The 20,382-nt window shown below is 42.1% G+C and overlaps 1 protein-coding gene across 2 annotated transcripts in view; it reads left to right on the plus strand.

Annotated features, from left to right (window-relative positions):
* The window catches only part of LAMA5 (laminin subunit alpha 5), a 347,753-nt gene that overhangs the window by 301,457 nt on the left and 25,914 nt on the right, over nt 1–20,382 (plus strand). For both annotated transcript variants that reach the window (XM_078778157.1, XM_078778158.1), the window contains 9 exons: nt 7,553–7,692; nt 10,016–10,192; nt 11,532–11,671; nt 11,772–11,916; nt 12,330–12,463; nt 14,779–14,950; nt 16,680–16,805; nt 16,907–17,049; nt 19,170–19,302. In XM_078778157.1, the coding sequence (XP_078634283.1) occupies nt 7,553–7,692; nt 10,016–10,192; nt 11,532–11,671; nt 11,772–11,916; nt 12,330–12,463; nt 14,779–14,950; nt 16,680–16,805; nt 16,907–17,049; nt 19,170–19,302 (1,310 nt within the window). The remainder of the gene's footprint in view (nt 1–7,552; nt 7,693–10,015; nt 10,193–11,531; nt 11,672–11,771; nt 11,917–12,329; nt 12,464–14,778; nt 14,951–16,679; nt 16,806–16,906; nt 17,050–19,169; nt 19,303–20,382) is intronic.

The following is a 20,382-nucleotide window of genomic DNA, read 5'->3' on the forward strand; positions in this document are numbered from 1 at the left end:
CAAAATATTGAATAGAACGCAGATGTTCAAAATATTAAATAAAAAGCAGATGTTCAAAATATTAAATAGAGCGCAGATGTTCAAAATATTAAATGGAGCGCAGATGTTCAAAATATTAAATAGAACGCAGATGTTCAAAATATTAAATGGAGTGCAGATGTTCAAAATATTAAATGGAGTGCAGATGTTCAAAATATTAAATGGAGCGCAGATGTTCAAAATATTAAATAGAACGCAGATGTTCAAAATATTAAATAGAGTGCAGATGTTCAAAATATTAAATAGAGTGCAGATTTTCAATATATTAGAGTGCAGATGTTCAAAATATTAAATAGAGAGCAGATGTTCAAAATATTAAATAGAGCACAGACGTTCAAAAGATTAAATAGAGCGCAGATGTTCAAAATATTAAATGGAGCGCAGATGTTCAAAATATTAAATAGAGCGCAGATGTTCAAAATATTAAATTGAGCGCAGATGTTCAAAATATTAAATGCAGCGCAGATGTTCAAAATATTAAATGGAGCGCAGATGTTCACGATATTAAATAGAGTGCAGATGTTCAAAATATTAAATAGAGCGCAGATGTTCAAACATTGAATAGAGTACAGATCTTCAAAATATTAAATAGAGCGCAGATGTTCAAAATAGTAATTGGAGTGTAGATCTTCAAAATATTAAATAGAGAGCAGAAATATGTTCAAAATATTAAATAGTGTGCAGATCTTCAAAATGTTAAATAGAGCGCAGATCTGCTCAAGTATATGATGAGGAATGTGGTAGAAGAGCACAGTGTACATGGTTTGAACATTGAAAGATCAAAAAACAGAAAACATCCAGAAAGACAAATTACACATTTCGATTTTGTAGGTGACGTTTCTCTTTGTGACAAATCGCTGAAACAATCTGTCCTTCCTCAACAACATTTTGATGGAGGCAGCAAAAGTTGGATTACATATGATTAATTAAAAGAGCAAATATATATTATTAAATATTCATTGAAAAAAATATTCATTCAGTCGTTGAAAAAATCCATGGACCCATTTTAGAAAGAGTATATTCCTTTAAATATCTTGGCTCATGGATAAAAGTCAGCAGAAGGATGGGACAAGTGTGGTCAACATGTCCGTCCAAAAATGGATGGAATATGAAAATGTAAAAATGTTATACCGGAAAGAAAAAAGAAAAATCTTTAAAAGCATAATTTAAACGATGGCTTTATACCGAGCCTTATATTTAGTCCTTTGCCAAAAAGCTCGAAATCCAATTGGATGGATGTTATACAAGATGTCTTAGAAGAGTTCTAAATGTATCCAGGAAAGACCAGATTACAAATAAAGAGGCGTATTGTGAATTGGACAAGGTAACCGAAAGAATACAATTTACAGGGCATTCCCTACGAGCTGACACTGAATCAGTCTCAGACTTACTCTTCTGGTCTAAAAGGACATCCAAGAATAACTTGAAACAATTGAAATGTGATAACTTTGTAAAGAAACAAGAGTTAGCTAATGTAATCGAAAATTTACTGTTTTCTGGAAAACTTCAACACTCTAAAGTTGGTAGATGGTGATGAAATGGCTAATCCTGAGGGTTCTTACATCACATTTGTTTATCGTGACAAACGCGCACCTTTGCATCACTAAATATAAATTTTGTGATCACCAGTCAGGCCCTGAAATAAAGTGTAATATTTGTATATATTTTTGTTGTTGTTGTTTGTTGAGGAAGTCAACAAAATTAACTCAACGAAGTCCTAATCTCAGGTCATTTAAAGTTCTGGAACCATTGTCACAGAATCTTTGGGTGACACATTGGCAGATCCAGGGTGGAGGGGAAGGGGGGGTGGGGGGTTGGGAGGAGGGGAGGGAGTGTTGAGTTAGTCTTTTAATCACGCATTAAATGTGTTTCCCAATTGTGCTGCAAGAGTGCTTTAAATGTGCATTTCCCAATCGGCACATCAGAATGCGCAGTAATCAAGCATTACATCACGTTATGTCAGTGGTTCTTAACCTTTTTAAAGGCACTGAACCCTAACGAAACCCACTGAACACTCGCGGAACCCCTCAAATTTGACAAAAAAATTAAGAAGAATTGCATCTTAATGCGTTTTCTGTTCTTCTTTTCGGAAGGCGATCTGGGAAATGCGTGGTTTTGTTTTGGCAAGGGCCACCCTCAAATCATTTTCGCATGCAAGCCTGCTCCTTTTCTTTGTTTTAATGTCCACCAGTTTCGAAAACGCATGCTCGCAGAGATACGTTGTAACGAACTGTGTGAGGATATCAAGGGCAATTTTAGCGATGTGAGGATACCCTTCCATTTGGCGGCAACAAAACGTTGAGAGCATTGTGCCGAAGAGTTGTTGGTGAGTCTGGCTCTGCTGAAGTTCGATGAGGTCGTCGAGGTATTGGTCATTGACATCTGCCGTTGCAACGTCGAAAGTAAACGGCTGCCGCACCCATGTTGGGTATTGCTCTTGGTCGGGGAAGTAGCCGTCGAATGACTTTCCCAGCTCATCCAAGTGCGTGGCAATCGCTTGCTTCAGCTGCCCCGGTACAGCAGTGCCTCCAACTTCAGACTCATCTTTGATCCCGCTCACGCACTCGTCCAGTAGCGAAAAGTTCGCAAAGTTGTCGTTCTCTATTCGGCGCCTCCACAACGGTAACTTCTTTCGGAAAGCGCTCAGCTTTTCTTCAGATTCGATGACATTCACTCCACCGCCCTGCATCTGGCAATTGAGATGATTGAGTGCGTCGAAGATGTCAGCCAAGTACGCCAAGGCGAGGATGAACTCTGACTCTTGGAAGTGCGTTGCATGGCAATGCTGGTGTTCTCGCAAAAACAGGGCTAATTCTACACGCAAGGCAAAAACACGGCTCACTACCTTCCCTCGTCATAACCATTGAACATTTGAGTGTTAGAGAAGGACTTCAAATTCAGAGCCGATTTCATTGCACAGCTCTTTGAAGATGCGATGATTCAGAGCACGGCTTCGCACGTAATTCACAGTTTCAACGACGATTTTCAGAACATTGGCCAGTTTTGGAGGCAGTGTTTTTGATGCCAGCGCGTGTCTGTACAGGACGCAGTGCGTGACGATGATTTGTGGTGCATCGGCCTTCACCAGCGCTCCAAAACCGGAGTTCCATCCCAGCATGGCTGGAGCTCTGTCCGAGCAAACTGCAGACACCATGTTCCACGAGAGGCCGTTGCTTCTGAAGAAGTCGTCCACAAGCTTCTTCATGTCAGCTGCCTTTGTCGTTGTTGTGAGAGGCTTGCAGAACAGAAAGTCTTCCTTGATCTCATCTCCTTCGACATAACGCACAAATAAGATGAGCTGGCTCAAATTCGAAACGGTGGTCTCGTCGAGTTGAACGCTGAATTTCATCGGGCTGACGACTAAATCTGCAACTACCTGGGCGAGGATGTCGTCGCTCATGTCATCGATTCTGCATCTGATGGTGTCATTTGAGAGTGGAACGAGAGACAACTTGTTTTCAGCAGCTTTTCCCAGCATGATGTTGGCCATCTTCAACGCGGCCGGTTTGATGAGTGTCTCACCAACTGTGTGCGGTTTGCCCTGCTTTGCGATCAGGTACGCAACTTCATACGACGCGGTGAGGATCGGTTTGTCAATTGGAACGAAGCCGAGAGTGGGCAAGGTAGCACTTGCGTCGAATCAGACTCTCTTCAATTTGAATTCATCCAGCGTTGCGTCTTTGTACTGCCCCTCGCCGTGCAGTTTTTTGAAGTGTTCCCGTAGTTTTGCTGGTGCTAGGCTGGAGTTGCTCAACTTGACATTGCAAAGCATGCATTGAGGACGCTGACTTCCGTCCCGTTCTGTCAAACACGTGAACCCGTACCGCATGTAATCCTCCAACCACTTCCTTTTTTTGCTCGACATACTGCAAAAAAAAAAAAAAAAGGAACAAAGTGATCTTAATTGAGTTCGGGCAAATAATTATATGACAAAAATTTTAAAAGGAACATACTTAAATATACTCAGTACCCCTCTGAAAACTGAGAATTTTTAATGAAGAAAACATAACTTATAGTTACGATGACGGGATTTATTATCTACTCAACTCTATGTCACCTCAAATCCCATTATAATATTACATAGAAAACTGTGAATTGTTAGTTTTGAATTGCGACCAAAGGAGTTATATCATCTCCACCTAATGTTCTGAGTAATTCAATCATATTTTATAATCACCATCCACTTTTGACTTTAATAGAACTCTGAACCCTCCCTGCATATCCACAAACATTTCCAACTTACTTTTTAATTAATCAGTAACTCCAAAGTAAGGCACGACTAATGACGCATGGCACACGGCAAGCTAATCGAGGCTATTCACTGGAATTTCCGAACACCTGCAAAGTCCAAAATCCAGTAAGTAAGTAAGCAAGTAAGCACCATCAACAGAATAATTAGCAAGTTGCTCATTGATTCAACTTACTACAGTCAGTGTGAAACAACTTATCCTAAACACAGACCAGAGAAACCATGAATGGGATGGGAATACAATTACAAATAACATTTCCATTCGTTCGTAACATACATAGCAAAATAATAATAATATTAATAATAAGCGTAATTACACATAGATTCAAATTGATACAAAACTATAAACAAAAAAAAAACAAATTGCAATGTGTTTCGGAGGATCTCCGCCGAACCCCTGAGACTGGCTCACTGAACCCCTGGGGTTCGGTCGAACCCAGGTTAAGAACCACCGCGTTATGTAATCAAGCGTCACGTTACGTAATCAAGCGTTACATTATGTTATGTAATCAAGCATTATGTTACGTTACATAATCAAGCATTACGTTACACATATTACAAAAATAACAAACTGCGTGACATAGTTCTTGAACGGCCCCCTATTATATTTGGGTTAAACAACCCGTGCCCGTGTCACGATTCAGCTCGTTCTGATTTTTTTTTTTTTTTTTTGGATACAGAATCGAGTCTCGTGAAAGAGCTAACATTTATCACACAAACAAATCAAACAGACAAACAAACAAAGTATATAAAAAGGGGAGCGGTAGACAAGATGGGGAGAGAAGGGGAAGCACATAAACACAACATTTGAGAGCAGGGACATCGGGAATGTGTGGGAGGGAGAGGGCTTGGGGGGAGGCGGCGTGGGAAGGTGGGGGGGGTGGGGGGGCGGTGGGAGAAGTATAAACACAAGGACACCAAGGACTTCCAGGAAAGAAGTTGGTATTTCAAAAAAGTGGTTTGGGGTGAAATTAGCGGTGGTAGAAAAGATCAAGGTTTTGGATGGGGGAAGATAAGTGATGGTGGTGAACAGCTGTTTTAAAGACCTGGAGGGAAGAGTGGGATTGAAGAGAGTGAGGGAGTTTGTTCCAGAGGCGGGAGAAAAGAGGAATGAAGGAGTGAAGGTGAGCAGAGAGTCTTGATTTTGGCAGTTTAACCATAAGAGGGTTGCAGGCAGATCTTGTGCGACCTGTAGGAATATTTGGGGGACAGAGCCCAGAGAGAGCTGGAGGAGCAAGGCCGGAGAGGAGTCGGTAGAAGACAGAAAGACCACCAACCTGCCTGCGGTGAGTAAGTGAAATGCCCTCGGAGGTAGCTTCATCGCGGGAGATTCCAATGATTCTGAACGCTTTGGTTTCAACAGCGTGAAGACGAGCTAGGTGTGAGGCAGGAGCACCAGCCCAGAGGGGGGAATAGTATTCCATTGAGCTGCGGATGAAAGCCTTATATGTGGGGAGGAGCTCAGGTGTGCCAAGGAAGGACTTCGCACGACGGAGGATGCCCAGTCGGCGACTGGCTTTGGAGGCCAGATTTGAAATGTGGTTTTCCCAGGAAAGATCATGGCAGATAGTGAGACCCAAAAGCTTGTGACAGAACTTCTTGGAGAGGATTATTCAGAAAGTGGATGGGAGGGTTGTCCAGTCGGTCTTTTCGGAGAGACATCGAAAGAGTGTGAGATTTGTCAGGATTGAAAGACATGTTCCACTTGTTTGCCCAGTCTGTGATTTTGTCCAGGTCTGCAGAGAGTGAGGAGGCTGCAGACTGCTGATCTGTGGGATGAGGAATAGAGCGGCAGAGAGTGGAGCAAAGAGATAGAGAGGATTTTCAAGAGAGTCGGAGAGATCATTGATGAAGACCAGAAAAAGCACATGGCCCAGAACACTGCCTTGGGAAACTCCAGCCTGAACAGGAAGAGGAGATGAGAGAAACCCATTCAGGGCCACACGTTGACTACGACTAGAGAGGAAGTCCGCCAGCCATGCGTGGAGATTTCCCTGGATACCAAAGGAGGAGAGTTTGGTGAGCAGAGCGGGGTGCCAGACCGTATCGAAGGCACGTGATATGTCAAGGGAGACAGCTCTAATTTCCTATTTGGCATTGAGGACCTCCATCCATTGTTGAGAAAGCAGAAGCAGCATGTCCAGAGTAGTGACCTGGTGTGAAACCAAATTGATGATCAAAGATCAAGCCATTGGAGAAGAGGAAAGATTTCATATCCGAAGCAATTATGGATGCCATGACTTTGCTGATAATTGGGAGAAGTCTGATTGGTCTGTAGTTGCTAGGATCTGTTTTTGCACATTTTTTGTGTAAAGCGGTGATATTGGCTGATATACAGTGTCTATAGAAAGTCTACACCCCCTTCCAAAATTTCCACCGTTGCCTTACAGCCTGAAATTAAGTTGCATTAAATCCGACCTTTTCACCTTTATTTGCACATCTTAACCCACAACTTCCAAGTGAAAAACAAATTCGACCAATTTCAGGAAATTAATTAAAAACACAAAACTAGAATATCTTGGAAAGTGACGGCGATTTGTGTTCTACAATGCTCAAGCATATAATTCAATTTAAATTAAGTAAAGATTGTAAAAGTCACATCAATAAATGAATTCCAGAATTTACCGCCTTTTACCACCATTGATGCAGTGTCAATTATACCACCATATCTAATGCATTAAATTATTCTGTCGTGCCGTGCCTGCAGTCAAACAAAATTGAAAATCATTCCAAACAGAAAACTTATTGTTTAATGGATGTTATAAAGGACACAAACAACAGGCACAAATAACGAATGTAACATGTTAGATCTGGTGATGTAATAGACACTGGGAAAAACATCAGTGAAACTCGGAATTAATTTATTTATACGCCTTTAAACCTCTTTAAGCATTTATTTTCATTGAATTATATACTTGAACAATGTTGAACACAAATTATCTTTCTAATACTTCCAAGAACCATCCTATATATCGATATATAACATGAGAGGATGTGGCATGTGAGAGGGTACAGTATCAGAGTGAAGAAGAGGCCACCGGTGTGGCTATGTACGACGCCAATTGATGCTACGTTCAATGGTGATCAAAAGAACCAGAATCTCTTGTTATCCCAGTGAATATGGCTTTGTATGATCGTGTTGCCGTGCCTTTTAGGTGGCTTTTGGAGTCTACATCTTGTTTCCTATGATGGTTAATGGTTGTTCCAATGTGGTGATATTCACAATAATTATTTTCCCCAATGTGTGCCACGCGTCTGCCGCAGTTGCACACTTGACGGAGACGGTTCCGGAACTTTACCGCAAGCTGGATCAGCTGCAACAGCGCATTCCGGCGCAAAGCATTGCAAGCAACATCTCTCGCATTCAGGATCTGATTGCTCAAGCACGCGACGCTGCCAATCGGGTGTGCACTTAATTTTCCGCCATCGGGATCTGAAACGTCTCTGTCGGTAGTGCGACCCCGTGCAATCGTTACTCCTGTCGCCGTGAGGGTGCACAGCAATTCGTCTTCTTTAACACTCCTTTTTTTTTTTCCTTTTTTTTGTATACAAGATCGAGGCTCGTGTAAGAGCTAACATTAATGACAAAAAAAAAAAACGACATATAGGACGAAATAAAGGGAGCGAGAGACAAGATAGGGAGAGAGGGGGAAGCACACAAGTAGGATTTGAGAGCAGGGACATCGGGAGATCTGTGGGAGGTAGAGGGCTTGGGGGGAGGAGGCGTGGGAAGGGGTTGGGGGTGGGAGGGGTAAAAATAAAAAAAACACATGGACACTGCTAGGACTTCCAGGAAAGAAGTTGGTATTTCAGAAAAGTCGATCTGGGGTGAATTAACAGGGGTAGAAGAGGTCAAGGTTTTGGATGGGGGAAGATAAGAGATGGTGGTGAACAGCTGTTTTACAGACCTAGAGGGATGAGTGGGATTGAAGAGAGTGAGGGAGATTGTTCCAGAGGCGGGAGAAAAGAGGAATGAAGGAATGAAGGAGTGAAGGTAAGCAGAGAGTCTTGATTTTGGCAGTTTCACCAGAAGAGGGTTGCTGGCAGATCTTGTGCGACCTGTAGGAGTACTTGGGGGACAGAGCACAGACAGGGTTGGGGGGGCTAGGCCAGATATTTTGCATTTTGCTGGTATTGCATTTATGCACCGCTTGAAACATGAATCTTCAATGTTACATTTTCAGAAGTAGGAGAGGAAAGCAATTTTACTCCTAAAATTTCAACTGTATATCGATTGTTAGCATCGAGGAAGTCATTTACACAGATAGAGCAAATGACGCATAACCGGTGGTGATAACTCGAAAAATGTGAGTGTAACCTGTGTTTGGGAGAAAAAGGAGACAAAAGTGTCAACAATTGGTGGAAACATGGCGAAGAGATTGAGGAGGTTCATAGGTTGCAGGACACACAAGTCCCAACCAATGGTTGACTGCAAATATAATAAAAGCATTACCATGTGTCTGTTGTGAGCAAACAGGTTGGGCCTTTCATGCAAGGGAAAACCATATTAGTGTTGATTTTTTTTATGAACAGATGGTGTGCAGCCAGAGCCCGCCTCCTCTGTGGGTGGGGAGCGTTCCAATACCAAGTTAGGTCCGTTCTGAAGTGCTTGAGGGAAAAATTAATTTTGTTGTTTTGAGTTTATGGCTCATGGGAGAGCCCGTGGGAAGAGATGGAAATTCAAGGTGTGGTCAATTATAATCGATACATGACGAGGACTTGTTGAAATTGACAAAAACGGGAATTTTGAAACACAATTATTGATTCATATTGGAAACATGCAGTTACTTCTCTCCAGAGTGAATGTCTCTTATTTTATTTGTTTAACTTCCACACAGACCTTGTTCATCATTATGCTGATTCAAATGCAAAAAAAATTCACGCTTATTATGGTGTCTTCAAAAGCATGGAAGAGAGCATTAAATTTTACTCTCGACACAATGTTGCATTGCTTAACAGCACATATACCATGATACATACGGAAGTGCTATAGAGTGACACTAATGAAGCACATGATGACGATGTAAGACATTGGTGCTGGATTAATCACGGTACCAAGCTATTGCAATTACCAAGCAAGTACCAAGCAATTAATCGCTATTGAGCCAGCCACAATCTCCTCAGAACTATATATATACATATATATAGCGCAGTGGGCTGTTGACGCGTTATCAACGGAGGTCCGTCGTTCGAGCCCCGCATTGAGTCAGAATTCTTTCACACTTAGCCCCTCGCAGGAATTTGATTCCTGTTTCTAAAATTGTATTTGAATTAATCTTCAATGCATTTCTACTTATTCACACATACATACACATGCATATACTTACGCTAACATTTGGGGTCTGCTTAGCAGGCATGTAAGACATCGGCCATGATAAAGCTCGCAGTGTTAAGTGTGGAAAAGTTCTGAGGAGATTGTGGCTGGCTCAATAGCGCAGTGGGCTGTTGACGCGTTATCAACGGAGGTCCGTGGTTCGAGCCCCGCATTGAGTCAGAATTTTTTCACACTTAGCCCCTCGCAGGAATTTGATTCCTGTTTCTAAAATTATATATATATATATAACATATATATATATGTGTATTTATAAATATATATATGTGTGTGTATATCATACTTTGTAATTTTGTCATGTCACTGTGGTTTCAGAGGGATTGTTATGTTATGTTTCAGAGGGATATATAATCAGACGATTGATATGAAGTGGTCTTTTTTCTCTGCTCATACAGGTTAAAGTGTCTATGCGCTTTAACGGCACATCAGGGGTCCAGGTCCAACCTGCGGACAACCTGGACGACCTCAAAGCCTTCTCCCTCATCAGTTTCTACATAAAACGTGGAGAGAAATTGGTTCATAGACAAGACTCTGCAGTTAATCACTTCATCATGTACCTGGGCAGCCGTCAGGTGAGTCATCATACAGACAGGCACATGACGGTGCCCTGTCCACACATTTAGAGATGAGTCTATTGGATTTTCATTAACCCTTGAAGAACTTGATGTTTGTATCGGTGAGAGACAACATTGTAGTAAAGAATTGGAAAAATGTGGAGAAATAATTACAAACAATCACCCTCATCCACTCTTAATTTTCACATCACACAAATTTCAAATGCATCTCCTCGTCATGCCTGCCTTGCTAAGTCAGAGTGCGACCCATTCAGGCCTTGCATTTAAGGCTTAATTGCCACTGACTTTACTTTTGCAATTTTCATATTACTATTTCAATCGCTCATTATAAATGCAAAGCAATGTTGTTGATATTTTAATACATCATCCCCAAATGTACAGAGCACAATGACCTCATTTCTAAAAAATGGCATTATGTCATTGTGTTGGTGCAGTACAATTCAGGTTTTTCACAATACTTCTGCGGTTGGATTGGATTGGATGTGAGGGAGGAGGGGGGGGGAGGGGGGGGGGACTCGGTCTGATCGGTAAGACAGCATATGTTAGAATAAAATGTGCAAGGTCACATTCAAAGTAAGCAACCAGTCGAGTTGCTCCAGGAATTAGGTTTTTGACCCAGACAGCCTGATTCCGGACCTGAGCGGACTGATTAAAGGGCCCTGAGCAGACTGAAACTGCACCCAGAGTGGCTTAATGCCAGGCCCCGAATGGCCTGATTCCGGGGCCCGAGCAGCCTGATTCCGGGCCCGAGCGGCCTGATTCCGGTGCCCGAGCGGCCTGATTCCGGGGCCCGAGTGGACTGATTAAAGGGCCCCGAGCGGACCGATTACTGCACCCAGGGCGGCTTGATTCCGGGCCCCGAACGGCTTGATTCCGGCACCAAATGGCCTGATTCCAGGACCCGAGCAGCCTGATTCCGGGGCTCGAGTGGACTGATTAAAGGGCCCCGAGCGGACTGATTACTGCACCGAGAGCGGCTTGTTTCCGGGGCCTGAGCGGACTGATTACTGGACCAAGCAAATGGATGCAGGGACCGGAGCAGATGGCTTTGAAACCATCGTTTCCGATTTTTCATCAGCACTCTGACATAAGAGGCTTGGGTTTTTTCTGATATTTTAATTTCAAGGTTGTTTATTTATTTATTTATTTATTTATTTATTTCCTGATATTTCAAGGTCACTCCTTGATCCACAAAGGCTGTCTTAAAAGTAAAATACTGGAAATTGCAGCTGATTAACCAAATGTCTAAAGCATCTGATAGAGTGACAGAAAAAAACGACTAAAAGTGAGTTTGCCTTTGCTTACTCGTGGCAAATGCAAGAACCGTTCCTTGCAGGCCGATAAAGACTTTATCGGAGTGGCTCTGGAGAACGGGAACTTGGTGTACGTCTACAACCTGGGTGGGGCTGATGGCGTGTTGCGCGTCGATGACAAGCGAGTCGGCGGTGAAGATTTCTCTTTTGTGCGCATCGAGAGGTGAGGTGCTCACCGTTTGCAGTCGGGGATAAATCCCACTGACCCTCGTTCTCCAAGTGCACCATGACTTACCCCATCCCATGTGTACGTGAATTTGCAGGGTGAGACAGCACGGACGCCTGCGTGTTACGGAGAATCAGTATACTAGTACCACAACGGGATCCTCTCCAGGGAAGTTTTCTCTGCTCGACTTAGAGCGGGATGACATGGTCTTCTATGTGGGCGGTGTTCCTGAGGGTTTCATAGTAAGTGGTTAAATGGCGGCAACATCACGTGTGTTAATCCTTCGGTCTGTTACCCTGATCTTTCCAGAGCATCAGTGACGCCACACCAACAACGGGGCAGAGCACACTAGATAGCTTGACATTGCTCTTCTCAGTCGGAATCTGGAGTGGTAAATTTGGGAGTTTGGCTTATGCACCAGCACACAACTGCCTACTCTTTTAAAAGGTGACATGACATATTTAACCTCCCCTGGGGAATGCGAGCGGATGAGACTCTGTTCGTCCGTAGAAAGGACGACACACACAAAGACGCAACGGCCTGCCTGTGAAGGACTCACGTGATGCTTTATACCCTGGTCAGGAATGAAACTCATCATTGCATGGTATTTGGTATTTTTTTTTAATACAACCTGCATTGTGTTTCTCTTGTGCAGCTTCCATCAAAACTGCGGTACCCAAACTTTATTGGGTGTATCGAATTGGGAACCATAAATGACAACTCTGTGAGCCTGTACAACTTTGTAAAACTACAAAACATGGACCCCAACAAGTCAACACCATGCGGAAGGTAAGGGCTCGTTCGATGCACGACCAGCTAAAGTTCATTTACTGTAAACCCAAGGTTGTTTTTGTCCACAAGGTCGAGGCTCATGGAAGAGCTCGTAAATTGTTTCCAAATTCTCATAAGTTTGTGCATTTGCAATGATAAGAAAAGCATCTGAAAATGCAAAGCCTGTCCGCGTCAGTTTGTATTCAGACGTCTTCCTCCGTATGCTCAAATAATAAAAACAGTTTTAAAACTATAACGGCACTCAGTAGAGAGCAAATCTCCACCTGGTTGGCCATATCATTCAATGGTGAAGAATCACTTTAAAATTCGACTAGCTGGATCCGGATCCGGATCTTCACCAAAATTGAAGCGATTCTTCCTCGTCACACACACAACCTGACCAACAGGCTTCGTCCAAATCCATCCATAACTTTTTGAGATATCCTGGTGTTGGCTCGTTTTTGGCCTTATCTCCCAATGGTGAAGAATCACTTTAAAATTCTAGTAGCCAGATCCGAATCCGGATCTTCACCAAAATCTAATCTTTTAGTCCTTATCACATACGCAACATCTCTGCCAAATTTCGTCCGAATCCGTCCACAACTTTTTGAGATATATCGTTCACAAACGGACAGACAGACAGAGAGGGGTGAAAGCATAACCTCCATCCACCTTTAGTGGTGGAGGTAAAAATACAAAATGAAAATTGATGATTTTATGCAGCTTGAGCTTTATAATCAGCTTAGTGAACTGATATAACTTTCGTGAACAGACTGCTTACAGACTGTTACTAGCTGTTACAGACTGTTAACAGACTGTTAACTGCTTAATGAACAGAGAAAAAAAATAATCAGCTTCTAGCTTTTGATTAGTGAACCAATTCTGTGATCCAATATGCAAATTCTTAAAATTTAAGGTCAATCGGATGAAAATTGATGATCTTAGGCGACGGTGACCTTTAACCTTTTGACCTTTTGACAAAATTATTAATTTGACTTCTCTATATTATCATAAGAAAAGCCTGGTGTTGGCTTAGCGGTTAGAGTGCCAGCTTGGGATCCTCGGATCCTGGGTTCGAATCCCGGTCGATCGTTGAATTAACGCCGGGGGGGGGGGGGGGGGTTGACTCAGCCTGTCATCCTTCAGAGGTCGGCAAATTGAATACCAGCTTGCTGGGATGAATGATCCCGGTGTGTGCCCCAGTTTAGAATAGGTACACCTTATACCTACATGTCATAAGAGGCGACTAAAGGGTTGACGTCAGGAAGGGCATCCGGCCATAAAAACATTGCCTCAAAAAGGGAACCATGATGCAATGATTGCCACGGGCCCGCAAGGCTAATCCCCACTCTGGCAGGGAAAATTGCCTTAAAAAGAGAAAAAAAAATTATATTATCATAAGAAAGCTTTGTTGAAAATTTGATGACAAAACTCAAATGGTAAAAAATGTTACGACACACACACACACACACACGCAGACACACATACACACAGACACAGACACAGACACACAGACACAGACACAGACACACAGACACAGACACACAGACACACAGACACAGACACACAGACACAGACACACAGACACAGACACACAGACACAGACACACAGACACAGACACACAGACACACACACAGACACACACACAGACAGACAGACACACAGACAGACACACAGACACACACACACACAGACAGACACAGACAGACAGACACAGACACACAGACACACACAGACAGACAGACAGACATACACACAGACACACAGACACACACACGCACAGACACACACAGACAGACAGACAGACAGACACACAGACACACACACAGAGACACACACACAGACACACACACACAGACAGACAGACACACACAGACATACAGACACAGACACACACACAGACAGACACACAGACAGACACATACACATACAGACACAGACATACACACACACAAAGAGACACAGACACCCACACAGACACATCGACACACACACACACACACACACACAGACATGCAGAAGTGATTTCAAAACCCCATCTCCTGCGCTAATAAGTTCGGTTTTGGGAGGAAAGTTTACATATAATACAATTAACTGATGCATGCATTTAGCAAACATCACTCACATATTCAAATCGTGTTTTTAGTAAATGAGGGAAGTGCAGGTTCATTTCCGGTAAGAGTCAGAAAAACACTCATGATCAACCCTACCCTATTCCTGCCCTGCATCCTGTCCTGCATCCTCCTGCATACCACCTGTCCTGCATCCTCTTCATGTGCCGTAGCTTAGGTTGTGACCCTGAATCTGTCTTTCTTCCTTTTCCAAACTCCAGGAAGAAGGGTCCATTGGAGTACAGCAGCAACACCTTCTACTTCGATGGCACGGGCTACATCCGTGTGGCTGACATCAACTACGACGGTAGACTCAGGTCCTCACTCGTGAAGTTCAACATGGAAATCCGCACATCTTCAAACAACGCTCTGCTTCTTTACATGGCGGACAACGTAAGTGTTCAAGGAACTTTGACTTGGATTAGTCACTATGAATGGTGACCTCAATGCTGTACCCCCAGTGGTCATAGGAGCGTGAAGTACGTTCTTCTTCGGAGACCAAATTAAGAAGGATTTTCCACCTGCAGTCAAATTGTTCCATGTTGCGTGATTGTACCATTCATTACAGCACCTGACTAATAGTTGTCATTTCAGGAGACATGATTGTGCCACTGTTGTAGATTATGGCAGAAATGTGGCAATGTTTTTGGTGAGGCACACATGCTGACTTGTCAAAATGTACCGCAGACTTACATAATCTTTACCCTGCGCTCACGAAGCAAAAAGCAGGGTTAAGCAATCGGTTGCATCCATACGTGTGGCGTACGTGCGTCTCTACATTTTTAAAATTCACTTTCTCGGCAACTGTTGGTCCAATTGACATAAAATTTTCACTATAGGATCGCATCCGCCTGTGGAATTTTTAGTCCAACGTTTTTGGGGTTTTCCAAGATGGCGCCTGTACCACGTAACCTATGACGTCATAATTACCATTAAAAATGTACAGGTGGAGGTGCTCCTATGGTGAAATTTTTGTGTCCATCAGACCAGCAGTCGTAGAGAGAAAAAGAATTCATACTGATCGGATCAAGTATTGTACTTGTCGAATTATGATGTCATAGGTCACGTGGTACGGACGCCATCTAGGAAAAACGTTGCACCTCTGTCTCTGAAACCACTCAATGGAAAAAATTTAAACATGGCTCATTGTCAAGTACTCCACATCGGGAATAAGATATGTTGATGATGATGTCATCGGTGTCGTCATTATGACATCATAATTCGACAAGTACAACGCTTCATCCGATCAGTATGAATTTTTTTTTCTCTTCTACTGTTGGTCCAATGGACACAAAATTTCCACCATATGAGCACCTCCTCCTGTAGAATATTTTAATCGTAATTATGACATCATAGGTCATGTGGTACAGGAACCATCTTGGAAAAACCGAAAAACGTTGCACCGCTATATCTCCAAAACTGCTCCATGGAAAAAATTGAGACGTGGCTCACTGTAAAGAACGCCATATGGGGAATAAGTGTTGTTAACGATGACATAATTGGTGCCTCAATGATGATGTCATAATTCGACAAGTCCAATGCTTCGTCCGATCAGTTTGAAATTTCAGGAGCGTGATCTATGCAACAATTATATTAGAGAATATAAATTTATAACGTCATCGGTGCCATATTGGATCAATGAAAAAAAACCTTAAACAGAAGCGTTGGCTCGCACCAAGTTCACTGAAATGAAAATGAAAGTAAGTATTCTATGAATTTCATCTAGTTAACTTGTATAATTGAATGCTCGTTGACAGGATGCCGGGACTAATCCATCCTCCCTCCCTTCAACCCCCTGATGGATGGGTGTAATCATTGACGCAATGTCCTGCTTGTGAAGCGTCAGGATAACGTTTTATACTCAGGCCAGGAATCAAACCCAGAAAAGACTCAAAGGTGGCCTTGCTATCTCTGAGCTAACCTGTCAACTCATTCCGCCATTGAGATGGATGCCATGGAGATAGAACCTGTCAATAGATTTGTTGTGATGTGGACAATCATTCAAGGGAAGTAAATGTTTATATTGCATTGAATAAAATTAAACCTTATGAGTATCGGGATAAAAGAGGTGTGATGGACTTGAATGAACCCCTTCCACTTCTGACTGTCTGATGTCAAACAGGATAAATTTCTCAGCCTGACAATCCAGAATGGAGTCCTGAAGCTTGCGTACAACTTTGGCTTCAACAGCACCGTCACACCTCCACTCATTGAAGAGAAGCTTGTCAATGACGGACAACCACACACGGTATGACACGGCCGGTGCTCCAAGTGCCTGCACCCCAGAAACTGGAAAGGATGCTTTTTGTGTTCCTTTTACTGGAGATAGCACTTGTACCATGTGTGCAGGTTCGGGTAATCCACACAGGCCAAGGGAGGATGTACCTGCGGTTAGACCACTCCACCATCATAAAGAAAATCACTGAACCGGGAACCATGAACTTCAAGGAGATGTTTCTCGGAGGCATTCCACCATCTGCTGACCGTGAAAGGTGAAGGCTTTTTTTAAAACGTTTTTATTTCTTCCTTCATATAGATTATGGCCAAACACATTATCTGCAGATTACCATATTTGGTACATTATGCTTTTCCACTTTGCTTCACCATGAACCCAGACATATGTAAAATGGAAGGAAATATATAAACATTACAGTGTTCAGGAGCATCTACTTAGATGATGTTCTTAGCAGTGATTAAATGGCACAGGAAACCCAAAGGCTACGAGCCACATGTTTGGGTCTTGGTTACACATAGACCTGGCTAGGCCATGACCTTTCGGGTCCTCCACAGCTCATCCTAGGCTCGCTTGACTGCAGCCACATAAACTCTAACAGCTTGGTTCACATTACACACAGATACCTCCACAAGGCCTATAACACGAATATTCCACACTGCAGAAACCTGTACAGTTCAGCTGCTTTCAGTCCCAGTCAAAGCCAAAATAGTTCCTGTCTTTCCAATGGCTTAGCTCTTCGGATACAAAATACCACCCTTTCCATGTGACCTCCCCCACGACAAGCCATCCAGCACAACTCTAATTCATTGTCTTGTCTTGTTCCTCCCTGCAGCTTAATAGCCACGTCCAAGTTACAGGGGTTGTATCCAAGTCATATGCTAGCATATACACCTTCAATTTTGCTAAAGCTGTTAAGCTGTACCCAAATAATTACTTGTATTAATTATCAAAAATGACATATGTATATTTCCACTTGAGTTATTTTTTATGTTGTCCCCAAGTCGTCCCCAAGTTCAGCGGAACTTGGGGACGACTAAGAAGAAAACCTTTGTTGAAACTTTTGAAAAGAAACTTTTTAATCAAACTCGGAAAACATGACAGAGAAACGATGTGCTTCTGCTAGTTCTTCTTCTTCTTCTTCTTCAAACTCGCAAAAGATTATAGAGAAACTTGGCCATGATAATTCTTCTTCTTCCGGAGAAACAGCATGAACAAAGCATTAGCCCTTATAATTTATCTTCAAAGCATGATGGAGAAACTCAGCTCTCATGAGATTGCCACAACATCAAAAAACAACAAATTTTATTACTCCCTTCGTTTTTGGAAACATACCGCCCAGATCTTCCAACTCATGAGAAACTATTTATTCAAACGCGGAAAACATTACGGAGGAACAATCTGCTTCTGATAATTCTTCTTCTTTTTCAAACTCAGCCCAAGTGCCTGTGTTGGTGTCTACGATGTCACACGACGGGCGGTCCCTCACCTGCTAAAAATCTTTTATTTCCCCCTTTTGTGCAATCTGCCTTCATTATATTGATATAATTATATTAACTAGGGCATGCCCGTACTATATATATATCTAAAATTATATCCCCCCCCCTCTATTTACATGAAATGGTTTGGTCCAAAGCGAACGGCTTGCGAGTACGGTGACAATCCCCCCCCTCTATTTACATGAAATGGTTTGGTCCAAAGCGAACGGCTTGCGAGTACGGTGACAATCCCCCCCCTCTATTTACATGAAATGGTTTGGTCCAAAGCGAACGGCTTGCGAGTACGGTGACAATCCCCCCCCCCTCTATTTACATGAAATGGTTTGGTCCAAAGCGAACGGCTTGCGGAGTTTGGTAAAGAAATCGCCATAGCTCGGTAACTACTTGTCCGATTAATATGAAACCTTGAAAAGGCACATCCTCGGGTCCCCAGCAATATACCTGGCAAGTTTAAAGTATATCGGACCCGTGGTTGTCGAGAAACAGCGGTCACAGACAAACATACAAACATACAAACATACAAACATACACACAGAGATTACTGGAATTATAGATAGATATACCTATAAAAATATGAAAATGCAAAATAACCACTCTGCAGCTTCTCAAATGCAGTAAACGTAAATGAGAGACAGATGAACGCGCAGGCAGGTTCATGGTTCATAATATTACTCTCTTGCAATTACTCACATACTAGAGATGACGAGTTAAATAATGTGAGATGTTGCTGTGCATTAAAAAAAAATTCCATCTGGATGCAGAATTCACGAAGTATGTCGTGACTTCCATTGTCCGTAGGAGTTATTCCACCCTTGTTGCTCAATACTCGGTCTGTAAGCATGCGTTCACATCAGGTATTGCCTTTGTGATGTTTCCTCAGGATCTTACAAAAGATACAGGTGATTAATGAATTCAAAGGCTGCCTCCTGGGTCTCAAAGTGCAGGAAAATATCCTGAATCTTCAGGAGTTGAAGATGACGGGCGTCAGCACGGGCTGTCCAGACGACGTGCTGGTGTGTGTCTGAGTGCATGCTTTTGTTTTCTGTTGTGGTCTGACTTGGTGTCAGATGCAAATCACGAGGCCCCTAGAGACATAACACTCTTTACTACATCTCTATTGTACCATAACACTCTTTACCGCATCTCTATTTTACCATAACACTTTATTAAATCTCTGTTGTACCATAACACTCTTTACCACATCTCTATTGTACCATAACACTTTACCGCATCTCTATTGTACCATAACACTCTTTACCGCATCTCTATTGTACTATAACACTCTCTACTGCATCTCTATTGTACCATAACACTCTTTATTAAATCTCTATTGTACCATAACACTCTTTACTAAATCTCTATTGTACCATAACAATCTTTACTAAATCTCTATTGTACCATAACAATCTTTCCTACATCTCTATTGTATCATAACAATCTTTACTAAATCTCTATTGTACCATAACAATCTTTACTAAATCTCTATTGTACCATAACAATCTTTACTACATCTCAATTGTACCATAACACTCTTTACTAAATCTCTATTGTACCATAACAATCTTTACTAAATCTCTATTGTACCATAACACTCTTTACTAAATCTCTATTGTACCATAACAATCTTTACTAAATCTCTATTGTACCATAACATTTAGTAAAGATTGTTATGGTACAATAGAGATTTAGTAAAGAGTGTTATGGTACAATAGAGATGTCGTAAAGAAATCTCTATTGTACCATAACAATCTTTACTATATCTCTATTGTACCATAACACTCTTTACTAAATCTCTATTGTACCATAACAATCTTTACTACATCTCTATTGTACCATAACACTCTTTACTAAATCTCTATTGTACCATAACAATCTTTACTATATCTCTATTGTACCATAACACTCTTTACTAAATCTCTATTGTACCATAACAATCTTTACTAAATCTCTATTGTGCCATAACAATCTTTACTAAATCTCTATTGTACCATAACAATCTTTACTATATCTCTATTGTACCATAACACTCTTTACTAAATCTCTATTGTACCATAACAATCTTTACTACATCTCTATTGTACCATAACAATCTT

This window comes from Myxine glutinosa, chromosome 5 (genome assembly GCF_964187855.1).
Source record: "Myxine glutinosa chromosome 5, kmMyxGlut1.1, whole genome shotgun sequence".
Taxonomy (NCBI): Eukaryota; Metazoa; Chordata; class Myxini; order Myxiniformes; family Myxinidae; genus Myxine; species Myxine glutinosa.